The sequence below is a fragment of the Hipposideros armiger genome, unplaced genomic scaffold (genome assembly GCF_001890085.2).
Source record: "Hipposideros armiger isolate ML-2016 unplaced genomic scaffold, ASM189008v1 scaffold_42, whole genome shotgun sequence".
Taxonomy (NCBI): domain Eukaryota; kingdom Metazoa; phylum Chordata; class Mammalia; order Chiroptera; family Hipposideridae; genus Hipposideros; species Hipposideros armiger.
Window position 1 is genome coordinate 894,245 of NW_017731392.1, and position 12,527 is coordinate 906,771.

General features: G+C 41.9%; 1 protein-coding gene across 15 annotated transcripts in view; it reads left to right on the forward strand.

The window, feature by feature from the left end:
- PCGF5 (polycomb group ring finger 5) overlaps positions 1–12,527 on the forward strand; it is a 111,845-nt gene that overhangs the window by 43,216 nt on the left and 56,102 nt on the right. For 12 of the 15 annotated variants that reach the window (XM_019639075.1, XM_019639077.1, XM_019639064.1 and 9 more), the window contains one exon: positions 7,991–8,286. In XM_019639075.1, coding sequence (XP_019494620.1) covers positions 8,175–8,286 — 112 coding nt within the window. In that variant the 5' untranslated portion in view covers positions 7,991–8,174. The other 3 variants (XM_019639071.1, XM_019639074.1, XM_019639076.1) reach the window with 3 other exon arrangements.

Here is a 12,527-nt window from a genome sequence, read left to right on the forward strand (position 1 = left end):
GTCCTTCCTTGTGCTTTCTTGTATCTTGTGGACTAAGAAGTCTACTAATCCTGGCCGATAGCTCAAGAGATCGCTCACAGGGCTAAATTATGACCCTGCCTGGAGGATTTGCATTGTAATGGAAAACATTTCTGCTACCCCTTCATTTGAAGGGAGTGAATAAAGATTTAACGCACCACTTCTGCAATGTTGAACTAACCCAAATTAGTAAACATTTGGGGGGGATGGGGAAGAACTAATTTCCTTTGTTTAATTTTGAATTTCTTAGTGAAATGTTTAGGTTTCCCCATCTTGATTTTAAAAATCAGGTGTGATGAATATTGAATGCAGAAGGAGGAGTACTTTCTGACCATTGCATGCCTTGTTTTCTTCTGTGTCCTACATCCACTGCCATGTCTGGCGTATATCGTTCATTCTGCAGACATTGTTTGGATATACCTTAGAATCAGGACCTCTACTGCGTGGTACAAGATTACTAGGTAGTATTACTAGCTGGTGGTCCACAAATGACTACTTGTGCCTTATATAAGTTTTACAGTTTCTTTACAATTTACAATTTAAAAAACAATTGTCTCTTATCTCATTTAATCTTCTATATGCTCATTGTAACAACATATAATATAGAAAATCCTCCCTGTAGACCAGTGGTTAAGATAATAATATTAACCTCAATTTTCATAGAAAGAAAATGAAGCCAAAGGAAGTTAAGTGACTTGATCTAACTAAAAACCATGTTCTTTGCGTCTAGTGTCCTTCCACACCATAGCTACCTGTAAAACCTGGACTTTTTCAATTCGTGTGCCTAATCTCCCCTGATATTTGAATGTTTATGTTACTAAGTTTCTGTCATGCATTTGCCCCAATTGAATTTCATATCTTTATTTTGGTAGGGCTTTTTTTCCCTTAACTTTTCTACAATCACTCCTAATTTAGAAATCATCTACATTCAGATTTAATGGAATATTCTTAGTTTCTGCATTTAAGTTATTTGTTCATTTATGATCCTCGGAGATTTAGTCTGACCTCCCAGAATAACAGCTGTGGTTCTGTAATGATGTTTTAAAATATCAGAGCCCTGATGATTGGAGTCAGTCTAGCTTTTCCTTATAGCCTGTACCTAGTTTTTTCGTTACAGTTTCTGTTCTGAGCAAGTAAAAATGGAACTTGCTCCAGCCAACTGTTGACATCACAGTAAAGAAAATGCAGCTAGTTTTTCTGCTTCTCAAAGGAAAAGGAAAAATTGTCAGTCTGCTTCTTTAGCATAATGTATTTAAAGCACTTTAAAATATTTAGCTGCTTGCAGTCTTTCACAGAGTAATCTTGTCCCTATGCTGAAGGCTATTTATCTGGACTCACTTTTAGTATATTGACTTAATTTTTTTTTCTAGCTTTCTCGTTTATTTTTCATCCTCATAGCCTTTGATTTTGCCTTGCTGTCTTTGTAACTGGCAGAGTCTTAAATGTAGGACTTATTTCTTGACCACCCATGACACTCTATCTTTCCAACTGGAGTTTTTATCATTTGATCATGTTCCATTTAACACTTTATTAATAAATTTGGTGTATTGCTCCATAATTGTTTCTTGTGGATAAGTCTCTACTCCCTGGTGTGATTTTAATTAGTAGTCCTAGAGGGCAGGGATTATGCCTTAACACATCCTTTGTAAAGATCCCTCCAAGAAGAAACCGAAGAAAGAATCCACAGACTATGTCTTAGACTATGTGCAGTTATTCAGCTTTTCAGTCAATATTTATTTAAATGCTTACCGTTTGCCATCCACTTTGCTAGGAATGCACAGCCAAGCGATGGATCGATCCACAGGGCTTACACACTAGTAAGAGGCTCCGACAAGTAAACCAGAGAACCCAACACAATGTGATGGGGGCCTTGAGAGAATTAGTATGAGTTGTTATGTATGTGGTGTATGTATATTGAGGAAACTTATGCAGCTTTGAGGTGTCCGGGAAGGTGGCCTTTGAGATCATTTGATACATAAATGATAAATAAGAGTTGACCAGATTTAGCAAGAGTGAGGAGAGGTGAGGGATTCGGGACAGGGTGCTCATTTGAAAAGAAGACCCATCTCTCTCACCAGAGGGTATAAAGGTTCATTAGGGCTGCAGCATGGAGTTCAAGGGAGAGGCTGTAGAAGGGACAGGGATCTGAGACAGGCTTAAGTGTTTGGCTTTATCCTAAGAACAAGCGTTTTGGTTTTTTTTTAAGCTAGGGAGCAGCATGATGAAATTTGTAGTTAGAGTCCTCTGGCTGTGCTGTGGAGAGTGGTTTGGCAGAGAAGAGCTGTAGGGAGACTCTGCTTAAGAGTTCATTGAAGTAATGGAGGGTAGAGATGATAGTAATCTGAACCTGGGCAGGTTAAGTGGAAGGATTCAAGAGACATTTAGTAGAGAGAGTCCTTGGGAATTATTGATTGCAGAGGAGGGGTGCATTAAGAGAAAAAGAGGCATGGTCAAGGGTGATTGGAAGTCCTTCAGTTTTCTGTTTCCCTCCCATTCCTCCATCATTGATTTTAGGCAGTCATAGATTTTGAACTGTAATATCCATAGCCATAAAATAAATAACATCTGTTGGACATTTTACCTTTTAATATGTTCTAAAATCTCTGTAAGAAGACTTTTAGATTACAGAGGGCAGTTTCATGTTAGAGATATTCCATGTTAAAAGATGAAGTAGCATACTTAGATATGTAAAATAATCCACAATAATCAGAAAGTCATCTTATTTAATTTTTCAGGGAAATGTAAAGATACCACCTTATTTTAAAAATGTTATGCCATTAAACAACAGTTCACTGATGACATATTTATTAAACAAGGAAGGAATGTGAACTTTTCAGTATAGATATTACCTATCCATTGCCCAGCCTTCACTGAAATAAAAATCTTCACATAAAATGTAAATTAATGAAAACATTTCGTAGGTACATAGATAGCTCCAAATAGTTTTGAGGGTTATCAAGAGCCATTTGTGGTTCCCTGGACGAATCTCGATCAATAATCAAGTGAAATAAGTTACCACTTTGGGCTTATGCTTCTTTGATAGGAAATCACCAGTGGCCACTTCGCTACTAAATACCACCTAGATACTTACTTCCTCCTTCTCTTCCTCCATTCTTCTCTCCCTTTGTTGCTTTATTTTCTTTAACTTCATTGTTTTGTACCAGACCTCCCTTAAATTCTTAGACTTGCAAAGTTCTCTTGAGAGAGGTATAAATAATATGGAACTGGCACCTTTGTTTTTGTCTTGGCTTTACCATAATCAGCTTTGTCTGTATGAATTTGCCACTTCTCAGGATCTTGGTTTCTGCATCTGTAAAATGAGAAAGCTGAAGTAGATCAGTGATAAGGGGGCTCCCAGCTATGATTCTTTTATCTGTCTTTTTTTTTTTCCTGGTCCTGTATATCCAGTTGCTTCCAGGCCTTTGTTTACTTGAGGGTCTCACTGGTACTTGAGATTTGTTATCAGAGCCACCCCCTCACATTGAGGCTTCTATGGTTTGTTCCAGGCCCCACAGTCAGAACCAAGGGACTAATGGGTGAGTTACTGGGAAGCAGTCCTGAGGGAGGAGAGGCAACACAGCAGCTGAATGAAAGTCTTATGTTTGAATGCTTAGAATCTAAACATAGGTCAGGAAACTTCCCCCTTTGTAACATCCTCTCTTGCCTTTTATTATTATTTTGAGCCAGACAGATGTTTTGAGTTTTTTATTTGTTTGTTTTTCTTTTTTGTGTTTGTGCATTTTTTATTTATGTATTTATTTATTTTGGAATGAGAAAGATAGGGTGGTTGGGTAGAGTTGCTGAAATGGGGAAGGAGAAACTACTGAACATTTTTTACAAACCATGCTTCCTCTAGAGACACAAAGCACCGATTTTTTTACAAAGGTTGTAATTCTATCCCCCAACTCCAAGTCCACCATTTGCACTTTTGATCATGGCAACCCACCTCTACCTCTCTCTTCAGGTACTGCGCTATAGCATATTCATGACCCCCCTCTCTCCATCACTAATATAAGTCCTTCTAATATCCATCCTCAAACTCATTTATTTCCTCAGGGAATGCTAATTAACCCCACTTATAATGTCAATCACCAATCACATTTAAGCCCCCTGAACTTAAGTGTTATTCTTCAAGAATATATTTAAAATAAGTTCACATGCAAAATAGGAAAATACCAAGTCATACTGTATTTGTAGTATATTTGTATATGTAGTATTTATGGTAGTACCTTCCATTCCATATTTTAAATACACTAGAAATAGGGTAACTTTTCACGTATTCATCTGTTTAGTCTCTGAGATGAAAGATCTGCAGAAATCCTTCAGTTATAAAGTCATTTGACCTGACCTGTTTTTTGTGCTCATTGTGATTGCTGTGACTTATTGAAGTTGACCCAACTTGGAAATTGGCCTGTGTACCTTTGCCTTAAAAATGTGGTCATGGAAAGCTGTTTCAGAAAATGTATTGCTCCTGCTATGATATTAAAAAATGGTAATTTTAAATGTTATGTCCGCTCTATGAAAGTTTAATTATAAATTGGATATTTTAAAAAGCTGTCCTGGTCTACTTCTTGGTGTATTTTAAATTGGAGATGGGTCTTTGAACACCAGTAAGGCTGCAGGGCTAGTGGTCATTGGGTTCATTGGTTTGCCACTAGAGCCTTCTTCACAATCTATCACTCTGGTAACAAGGAAGGTGAGGGGACTCCTGTCAACTGGAGATAAAGCAAGTACCTTGCGTTAATTCCCACCCCCCACTACTGTCAAATCCCTAGCCATCACTGCTCTCACTTTTATAAAAGCAAAGATGATGTAATTGCAATGCCTTTTTCTCTTTCTAATACTACACAAGATTGAAAGCCGCGTTTCCTGATTCCCTTTGGGATGTTAGTTTTAACTTTTGCTTTACCAGTGAAGACCACACTGATTTGCCTGCTACCCTAGGATTACTGGATTGCAGTCTTCTAAGAAGCAAAGAACAAGGTCTAATTTATGTTTAGCAAAAAAGTGGCTGTAGTAGAAATTTGTAAATTTGTGGATGCAGAATAGGATTGAATGACTGAGGAATCCTTTAATGCATGCTTTGAATGCACTTTTTGCAATGCCTGGTCTTTTGTAAATCTCAAAGTCCATTGGGTTTTTTGTTTTGACTCTTGCAAAGTCATAAATACCTTTCCACTAAAACCCCCCACCCTCACTGCACTCCTGCTTGCTTACAGTTGTCAACACTCATGTTCTCTGGACCCACCCCACAGTAATAAGTTTGTTAGTGATGTTTAAATAAGGTGCAAATCAAGGGATGTCTTTGTGTCCCCCCTCATCCCCCCCCCCAACACAGGTGGGATTGGCTTGGGGAAGACGCAGCCCAGTAGACAATTTCTTAGGGTGACTCATTCTCAACACTGACCGTTGTTGTTAAGTCTGCTAGGGAAAATATACCAGACATTGTTACCACGAAAACAACCGGGAGGGGTTGGTGGTGGAGAGAAGCACCGAGATAAAATTTGGCTAAAGCTACGTGTCGCGCTGGAGCGGCGGCCGCGGGGCGGGAGGGGCGGCCGCGGCACCTGCGAGGAGCGCGGGCTGGCGGGCGTGGCCTGCGGGCGTGGCGCCGGGGGCGTGGCCGGCCAGCGGCGCCGGCGGTTGAAAGGGGGTGGAGTTGCCCTTGGAGGCGGCACCGGCGCTGGGCCCCGAGGCCCGCCGCGCCCTATCGGGCCCTAGCCGAGTGGCCCCGCGGAGCCGGCGCGCTCCCGCCTGCAGGGGGAGGGCGGACGGGGCGCCGGGACCGGCCAGGCCGCGGCGGGCGCTGTTTCTCTTTCACTTTCCTTCCTTGCGAGGCCGGCGCGCTGGCGGGCGAGGAGCAGCGGCGGCCGCGGGGTAGGTACCGCGCGGGCTCGAGAGCGGCCGAGGGGCCGGGACCCCAGCCAGCCCCGCGCTCCCCGCCCAACTTTGCGCCGGGAACCGGAGCGGCATCTCCAGGCACCTGCCGAGGTCGGCCCCGTCTGGAACCGGGAGAGTCCTTCGGAGGCGGGGAGGCGGGAGAAGGGGGGGTGGCCGGCCGGTGTTTGGGGGCGTCGGAGGCGCGGCCTCCTTTCGGGGGCGGATTGGGCGGCGGGCTGCGGGCGTCCGGCCGCGGGAGAGGCGGAGCGTCCGCCCCGGCCTGAACGGCGCGTCCGCCGGGCGCGGGCACCTGCGGGGCGGGCGGGGCGGACTGGTGCTTGGACCGCCCAGGGCCGGCCCGCCCGGGGCCGTATCGCAGGGTCCCGCCGCCGGAGGACGTGGAAAAGTTCCCTGCCGCCCCTGCCCAGGCGCTGCACACACTTGCTTCCTTTCTGTCTTGGTGACAGGGCTCGATGGCTGACGATCTTAATACCCAGCCCAGGTCGGGGACCGTGCGTGGCTTCTTTTGGAGGACTTTCTCTTACTTGAGGCTTCCTGGCAAACCTGTGGGAAAGGCTGGGCCGTGAATCCCAGTGTCTAAGGGGAGGAAGCCGAGACCCGGGCACGGATCTTAAATGCCTTGCTGAAGGTCAAACAGGGCTGAGGACCAGAGCCCAGACCCCCAGTCTGTTAATCATGCTCTCTTTCTGTTATACCATCCACACGATTTCCCGAGCGGATAGGAGGATAACACGCAGAAGCTAGTCAGTGTACATTCTCCATGGTGATGTGTGAATGGGATGATGCCTTTTACCTTTCCGAGTCCTTCATTTATACTTACCAATGAGTGAATAGCTAAGATAGAAAAGTTTCTGTTTTTTAGAATTAACTTAGGAAATAACACCTTTTTCGTGTTGTGTTTTCTAAGAGGACACATTTGTTACATGAAACCTTTAAAACTTTTTTTTAAAGGAACCTTATGTACAAGCCAACTATGCTAAACGTTTCTGGAAAAAAAGTTACAGTTTTTATTGTGTGCTACGTAGCTCTATGTATTGTATATTGTCTCATTTAATCCTCTCCACTTTAGGAGGCTGGCACTCTTTTCATTTTAGTTAACAAAAAAAAAAAAAAACAACAACAAAAACAGAAAGAGGATAAGTAACATTGCCCAGGTTATACCTTTACTAAATGGGATGGGTTTGTATCAGAGATTTTTGCGGTCTAATAGAGGAGTTATAAAGACTGTGTAACTATAAATCCAAATATGTAAAAGAAAAATGTAACAGGAGAGAAGTAAGGGTTAAAAACCATGGAGAGATTACTCCGAGGATAGCACTAGAGACCGGTTTTGAAGGATAGGTAGGATCTAGACAGAGGACAGGTAGGGCTTGTTGAATACTGGGCATAGAGCCTGCAGAGTGGACTGTGGGAGAGACAGAGAGTGATCCTTTCAGTTTTCCTCAGTGTTGAAGGTTATGCTAAGGTCATCCTGTGGAGAGTCTTATGGGTAGATGACAAGCTAAGAAACTTAATCATTGAGATGAGACACTGATGTTCTTTGTCATTCTGTCTTGGACTTTCTTTCCTAACCTGGTAGCAGAATATAAGATGGATGGAAGGTGGAGAGGTAATACACTAGTAGGCTGACTGGGGATGAAATGGAATAGGACATCAACTTGATTTGACTACTGACTGGATGCAGGGTACAAAATGGAAATAGGGAGCATTTTGATAGGCACGATAATGACCTCAATTTTGAATCCTTTAACCTTGTATTCACAGGAACTAATAACAGCAGTCAAGCAGATAGTTAAAATGTAGTACTGAAGAAGTAAAGATATCAAAACTGGAGTTAATAGCTTTGGATGTCATTTGTGCAGAGGTGATAGTTGAGGCTCCAGGATTGGATGAGTTTGTCATTGTTCTGAAATTGTAGCAGGTTTCAAATTAATGTTACAGTGAGGGAAATGTTCTATTCACTTGTTCATCCAGTTTGAAACATGTAACACTTGCTGCTAATATAATGATACTAATATAGTATGAAGAATTTGATACCTTTTTCTCCTCTTTTAAATTATTGTGGAAACAGATATGGGAAAGCGGAACCACCAAAAGGAGTAATGACCGGCGATCTCATGATAGATCTGGATGATAGTTCTCATGCCTCGGGATATCCAGTTGGGAACTCTCCAGCTCCTGGGCTCAGACTTTCATCCACTATAAAACCCTTCTTTGCCTGAACTCCTACTAAAGCCACTCCTAGCTAACTACGAATGGCTACCCAAAGGAAACACTTGGTGAAAGATTTCAATCCTTACATCACCTGCTATATCTGTAAAGGGTATCTGATCAAGCCAACTACAGTAACGGAATGCCTCCATACCTGTAAGTAATCGTTTATGTAATATATCCGTGAGAAGTTATGGGTCACGCTTGCTGTTTTAAAACTACCACATTTTGTTTTTAGCTAGATTTTAACTTTTAAAATGATGAGTATTCTAAGAATTTCTTTAAATATATTTTCAGGATTGAATTTATTTGTCACTGGGATACAAGTGGCATGAAATTATTCTTGTATTATTTAAATTGTAATAGTTGACCCTTACCTAATTTTAAAATGTTCTAAAAATCACAAGCATATTATTGGTTATAGTTTTTTAAAAAGTAAACTATTACTTTTATATTTAAAAAATTGTACTGAAGGAATTAATCTACTCGGGTTTTGTTAGAATTTGCATACTTTTCATTCATTTTTTTTTTTTTAAATCTGCTTTATTGAGGTATGGTTGCCATACAAAAAGCTGTACATATTTAATGTATACAACTTGATGAGTTTAGAGATATGTATACGCTCTTGAAACCTTCACCACATCTATGCCATAAACCTACTCTCACCTCCAAAAGCTTCCTCCCATGCTCTAATTATTTTTGTGATAAGAACACTTAACATTAAGTACACCATTTTAGAAAATTTTAAATATACAACACAGTATTGTTAACTATAGGCACTGTGCTGTACAGTAGGTCTCTAGGACTTATTCATCTTGTATAACCAGAACTTTGTACCCTTTAACTAATAACCAGCAGCCTCAGCATCACCTGGAAACTTGTCAGGCCCCACCCCAGAATTACTGAATCAGAAACTCGGGGAGTGGGCCCAGCAATCTGTGTTTAACATGCTCTCTAGGTGATTCTGAAGCATTCTCTAATTTGAGACGCACTGTTTTAATATGATCATATCTGTGGAGCTCCTAACAAGTCTTTTCTCACCTGTCCTATCTATCAGTAGAGGAAGATAATTTCTTTTTTAGCTGAGCCATCCTGCCACCTGTTGGCAGCTCAGCTCGGGCTGGGAATCAAACCGGAGACCCTGTTGCTCAGATCACATACTCTTTTTTTTTAAAGATTTTTATTGGGGAATTGGGGGGATCGGAACAGTGCTAGGGAATTGGGGGAAGGGGAACAGACAAGTCGCTGTCGTTTTGTTCTTCAGTCTAGTTGTGGAGGACGTTGTTTCACTGGCCCAAGTTGGCACCATCATTGCGCTCCTCCCGGGTGAGGCAGATCAGTCGCCGGCTTCTGGACGGCTGCTCACGCTGGCTGCTGGCTACATACGGTAGCCCATGGCAACCCACTGCCACAGGGGCTGCAGCCTACACGGTTGCCGGCGATTCATGGCAGCCCAGCTCCAGGTTGAGCTGTTGTTCAGCATGTTAGCTGCGGAGGGCAGTGTCACTGGCCCTCATATGTGGGATCCGAACCGGGGCCCTCTGGCATCCCAAGCCAGTTCTTAACCATCGCGCCACTCGGCCGGCCCAGAGCGCATACTCTTGAATGAGCTCTTAACCAACTGAGCCACTCGGCTGGCCTGAGGAAGAAAAATTTTTATAGCCACTTATGGCAGGATTTCACATACTTTTTGTTTTTCTTCCATTATGTATTTATTTTTCTGTTTTAATAAAAATAATTCCAGTAAGTTCTAACTTAATGCCTTTTATGTGCACAAAAATACATATATGTCATATATGTACTTTATTTTATTTTTAGCTTTACATAACTTTGGAGCAGTTTGAAGTGGATGTGGGGAGAGAAAGAGGGTATGGAGATTATCTTCATTTTGTGGGAGTGGAAACTAAGAGTCAAGTACCTTGCTCTGGCCCACAGCTAATGAGGGGTAGACTTGTGTTCAACTCCAAAGCCTGTCCTCTTTCTAAGATAAAATGGTACCTTTTTTATTAATCCTCTTTTTTTTTAGCTCTACTCCCTCTGCTGAACTACTTATTATAAATAGGGGTGCAAAATAGAATCAATCACCTGGAAATGTTTAACATGTCAAATTTTATGTTATATGTATTTTACAACAACAACAATAATAATAATAAATGGAATCACCAACGAAGCTGTTTAATAGGTGGAGCTCAGAACTCCACCTGGAAAGGTTTGGTGGGTGTGGTGGTGAGGTTTGGGCATGTATATTTTGGAAAACCTCTCCAAGTGATGCTGGTATGTATTCCTTTGGGGTATTACTGGCCAATGCTATTCAATTGGCAATTAGCTGTGAACAGTCTTGAAATACTAAATTACTGTTGCTCTGTATCATTATTTAACTTGAACAATTACCAGTTAAATATCATCTAACAGATGTGTGGATGTGTGCCATGCACCATTCTAGGCACAGAGGATACAGCAGTGAACCGGAGAGTAAAATCTCTGCTCTTAAGAAGTTTTAGGGGAAACTAATAATAAATACGAGTATGTGGCATGTCAGTGATAAATGCTATGAAGAGGAACAAAGAAGGCCGGTAAATAGGAGAGATGGGGTTATTTTATGTAGAGTGTCAGGGTCAGGCTCTTTGATATGATGACATCTGAACAGAAACCTGAAGGTATTGCGCTCTGTGAATAAATGGGAAGATCATTCTAGGCAGAGGGAAAATGAAGTGTAAGGCCTTGAGGTGGGAATGCCCTTGGCAGGTTTAGGGATGAGCAAATCAGTTAGAAGGCTATTGCTGTAGGTCAGCTGAAAGATCATAGGGCATTCACCCAAGGTAATGAGGTGTGAGATGAAGGTGGGGAAGAGTGACTGGATTGTAGATGTATTTTGGAGGAAGAGCGGATAGAATGTGGCGACTCTAGAGGGGGGACTTTATCTTATTCTTCCATGTTTCCCACTATACCAAGCATGGTACCTGGACATGGACCATAGTCTGTTTTGCTGCTTCTAACATTTGTACATTATTTTTATATTTGGTTGTGTCCAACAATAACTGCCCGTTGTTTGGGAGATGGAAAGAAAGCACAAATTCTCTTTCTGCCTATATAATGCAGATTTTATATCTGTTCTTCTGAAAGAAAAATTTTATTTGGGACACAATGAAGTCCCAATTTAAGTGTCACTTTTTAGGAGGAAAAACAAAAGATTCTACAAATATAAACAATCAGTTTATAAACAAGGGTTATGTGTATGTCTGCAACAGCAATTAGAGGTCTAAAGGGGTAAATGACAGTCTGCATAAGTCATTCTGGCCTGCAAAACCCCTTGGCAGTCATCGGGCCCCTTTACTAAGAGAGAATGAGCATGGCAGAAGTGGGATTAAAAGACAGTGTTAAATCACAAATGTGGCCTTTTATCATCAACCAAGAACATAGAACAGAATAAAGGATGAAGGAGTCAGCTACTCAACACAGTGTCTGAGGAGACCCAAGGATTCTGTAGTGCTGATCTTTGTGCACTTTGCAGTCCTTGGATTTCTATGTGGTTTTATGTTGTTGTTGTTTGTAGTTATATTATGGCTTATAATAAGGGAAAAACTATCCCATTTGCAAAATATCCCCTTATTTTTATTAAGAAAATAAATAGTACTACAAAGCAGAGTTCCTTAGTCATTGGCTGGTCATTTATGTTACCTGGTTTTCTTATATACAAGGTGTGATCAAACAATACGGTGAATGTTTAAATAAAAAAAATTATTACAGTAAAAGACACATTGCCATCAGTTCCCTTCAGAATACTCCCCCTCGCTTTGAACACACTTATCCCACTGTTCTTGCCACTTTCTGAAGCAGTTCTGGAAGTCCTCTTTCGTGAGTGTCTTTAGTTGCGCTGTCTTGGCTTTGATGTCCTGAATCATTGTGACTTTGGGGAAGAGCCAAAAGTCACACAGTGCCAGATCCAGTGAATAAGGAGGATGAGGACACACTGTAATGTTTTGTTTGTTTGTTTGTTTGTTTGTTTTTTTAGCTGAGCCATTCTGCCACCTGTTGGCAGCTCAGCGGCTGCTCAGCTCGGGCCAGAAATCGAACCACCGTTGCTCAAACTCTTGAGCGAGCTCTTAACCAACTGAGCCACTTGGCCAACCCTTACACTGTAATGTTTTTATTTGACAAAAATTGCCATACCAGAAGCGACGTGTGACATGGAGCCTTTCCCATGGTGATCATAAAATACAGTGAATGCTGCTGCTGCGTGCCATCCAACAGAAAGGCAGGGCTCTTCAAGATGGGAAGCAGCACGTTGAACCTCAGTAACAGTGTGTGACAAGTTTCAATTTGTTCGGTGCAGTTACCGTATTTGCCAGCGTATAAGACGATTTTTTGGCCCTGAAAAATATGCCTCCAAGTGGGGG